At 28.2% G+C, this 3,678-nt stretch overlaps 1 protein-coding gene across 1 annotated transcript in view; it reads left to right on the top strand.

The window, feature by feature from the left end:
- The first annotated feature begins 2,081 nt into the window (after positions 1–2,081).
- LOC107559709 (protein starmaker-like) overlaps positions 2,082–3,678 on the top strand; it is a 7,662-nt gene continuing 6,065 nt past the window's right edge. Inside the window, 4 exon segments of the mRNA XM_016243617.1 lie at positions 2,082–2,122; positions 2,601–2,639; positions 2,976–3,041; positions 3,376–3,438. Of these exon segments, the coding sequence (XP_016099103.1) occupies positions 2,603–2,639; positions 2,976–3,041; positions 3,376–3,438 (166 nt within the window). The 5' untranslated portion in view covers positions 2,082–2,122; positions 2,601–2,602.

The following is a 3,678-nucleotide window of genomic DNA, read 5'->3' on the forward strand; positions in this document are numbered from 1 at the left end:
TATTAAAAAGAGTTCAAAAGGAGTATATAAACTTATGAGCAGAACTGTATATAATGTTTATCTTGTAAATTTTGCATGTATTATGCTTTTAAATAATTTAATTTTATATTAATATTTTAAATATAATAATAATAATAATAATAATGGTAATAAAACAATTCATATTTAATAACAGTAATACATAATTAATATTTTAAATTTAAATAATCCCTATTTTACATTTAATAATAAATAATATATGTATATATATATATATATCACTTACATATTATTCAATATATATCTACTAATATTAATAATAATAATAATAATAATAACAATTTATATATATATATATATATATATATAATTAAAATAAATTGTATTTATTATATATAATATTTAAATATTTTATACTATATTAGTTTAAATAACAAATTAATAATTAATATACATTCTATAAAATGAAATATATATATATATATACATACATTTGAGATATTTTTAGATCATCATTAATTTAGAGATTTTTTGTTTCTTTTTTTGTGAATTTTCTTTTTTGTCTCGTTATATAGGACGCTGGTTGTTCCGTTGATCTTTACATTAGTGGGTGTCTCTATTTCTGCACCAATAAACGGTAAGGAAACTTGCTCAGTATGTCTGACTTCATTACATTTCTCACATATAGCTTACATAAATACCATTACAGATCACCCCGAATCCCTAAATTATTATCAGTGGCATGCACCAGCTCTTCTTTCTAAGTAACACGAAGCATTTACTGCCTCACTATAATGGGACTGTAATCAGATCCCTTCATTGAACACAAAAGAGTTCTGTTCACCTGTGCTGCTACATTTAGCCTGGGCCTCTATAGGAGATATAGGACTCTTATAGCTCAGTGCACTCACACCACTAACTGACCATCTTGTCTTTTGTTTTGATACAGATGGAACAGATAATGATGGTAAGAATGTGTCTCGTATACACATTAACCTTAATTATAATGCGAATGATGACTTTTTAAGTTAATTAGTGCCTCTGAATACATGAGCTGTGTTAGAACAATGAATTGCATTGTACTATTACAATTGTTCAAGAAAGCCATTATAGACAGAAAAATCCCTCTTTAATCCGAGTTGTTTCTCCTAAACATGGATGGAATTAGATGTATTTTCCTTAGACTAAGGCCCCAGTCATCTCATATGTGTCTCTGAGAGTTTCAGAAGAGATTTTAGCAATGCCTGCAATTAAACACTAGAGATCTCAATATGAAGTCATTTCTCATCAGATTCTTTCAAATGTTGCTTTGCACAATGATTTTAGAAGAACTAGCATTAGATTGCAAAGCAGGAGACATTCAGTCAACAGGAAAAAAGATTAGTGGAAACAGGCTTCTGTTTAATCATTAAATACAAGAATTTAAAGTTCATGCTTAAAATTAAGTGAATTTACAATTAAAATAAGAAAAAAACTGTCACCGTTTTTTTTTTTTTTTTTTTAAGAATAAACTCAATTTGACTCAAACGAGACTTAATACCTCAAGTCATTTTCCTTCAAGCATGAATCTTGATTTAGGAATGTGTAAATATTTGTACTGAAACATATTTTTTGCAGCTCAAAGCTGTGTCACACTCCATCTTTCCTGAATAACGTCATGGCAACAAGACAGAAAGCAGCAAATATACTGTATATGATCCACATTATAAATGAATGATAATCAAGTAATTTATACAAAGGATGGTGATGTTTGGTCTTTGTTGATATTGTAAACTAAGTGTACCAAGATCTTTAAAGTGGTTCAATTTTTGTGTTTAGTTATGATCATACAGAAAATAAGGCCTACTATGCAAACTAATTTTCGCAAAAGTTATTAGTGACTTTTTATCTCGCAAATCTGACTTTTTTCGCAATTGAGTTTATATCTCGCAATTCTGACATTTGCCCTCAGAATTCTGAGTTTACATCTTGCAATAGTTTTTTTTTATAACATTTTTTTAAATAATAAAAAAACACAAATTAAAAATAAGGTAATTGTGACTTTTCATTTCACAATTGTGACTTTTCTTCTCAGCATAGTGAGTATATAATATTTCAGATGCAGATCATGTTGATACACATTCAAAAGAAGAGGAATCTACAGGTAAACAAACACACTTACTGAAAAAAAGACACATTTATGTGTGAATAATAAAAAGATTTTGTCATTATTTACCAATTGTTTAAAAGTTAACTAAAATTACAAATTGTATTGGTTTTAGTTTCTAAAAATATATATTTTTAAACGTTCTTGGTAATTGAAATAAAGCTGACATAAAATAAAATCTTGCATAATATAAATAAATATTAGATGAAAATTAAAAATAATCATAAAACTGACAAAAGTACATCACAAAATTACTAAAACTGTCATTCTAACACACACACATACATATAATTCATTGTAAATGTTAGTAAATAATATACTCATTTCAAAATTTCTAAATGAAAACTCCCTCTTATATTCCCAAGTGTGTGGTGTGTGTGTGTGTGTGTGTGTGTGTGTGTGTGTGTGTGTGTGTGTGTGTGTGAGATACATAATGATTTACTGTCTCACTATTAATTAAACCTCTGCTTCACAGACATGGATGAAAAGGCAGACACTGATTCAGACAGCTCAGGTAGAGATTTCTCATGCTTCAAAAGCAGAACATGTTCCTGTAGCAACTTCCTAGTTGATTATTGAACAACAGTCATAACAACCAATCAGCTTTGAGGGTTAATGTTAGGCTTGAGCGTGGGCCTTTAATCATTCTTATCAAGCCACCGTTCCCCTCTGGTGGTAGTTAATGGTTAGGATAAGGAGCATGAACACTGTTAACATTGTTAAACACAAACATTGTTCCAGCACCCACAAAAGATGTTCCAGGAACACATCCTACTTGGCACAGTCCTTTCTCAATGCAAAATGATATATTCTTCTGAAACAATGCTGGCATATATATATACATTTTCAGATGGGGATTCTGCTAGTGTGGAAAAGAAAGATTCTGATGATGCACCTGATGATGCAAATACTACAGGTATTTGAAATCACTGCAGAAATGATTTCAAATCAAACAGTGTCAAATCAGTGTTTGTTTAGCATTATTCATATACTATTATAGTATTTATTAATATTTAGAAGGAGCTTTTATTTGCAGATTGTCTATTTTTAATTCATTAGCTTTAATTTATTTTTATTTCTGTTTTTAATCATTCTAGTATTTTACCTTAAACGTTTCTTTTCAAATAAAAGTTTCAAAAGTTTTATTTTCTTAAATTAAGAAAAAAAACTTTTCTTTGAAATAATGGTCCTGCCTGATTTAGCCTGTATAGTTGGTAACTAATAACAGTTGTGTTTTTGCTCTGATGAAGAAGACACGGCTGATTCATCTGACAAGGATTCTTCAGACACAGCTGAGCAGCAGGACTCTGATGGTGAGCTTAAAAACCATAAAAGAAATTGAAAAAATAACTAAAACTCTGCACTAACAAGGCACAATGTAAAAGTTAAATCAGTTTTTTTAAGATCATTGAAATACTATTAGAGTTTTTATTAATATTTTGAATTAGTTTAAATTTCATATTTTGTTTTAATTTTAATTTTATAGTTGTAATAATTTTAGTGCTTTTGTTTGTTTGTTTGTTTATATATATATATATATATATATATATATA

Source organism: Sinocyclocheilus grahami, unplaced genomic scaffold, assembly GCF_001515645.1.
Source record: "Sinocyclocheilus grahami isolate Dianchi unplaced genomic scaffold, SAMN03320097.WGS_v1.1 scaffold695.1, whole genome shotgun sequence".
Lineage (NCBI taxonomy): Eukaryota > Metazoa > Chordata > Actinopteri > Cypriniformes > Cyprinidae > Sinocyclocheilus > Sinocyclocheilus grahami.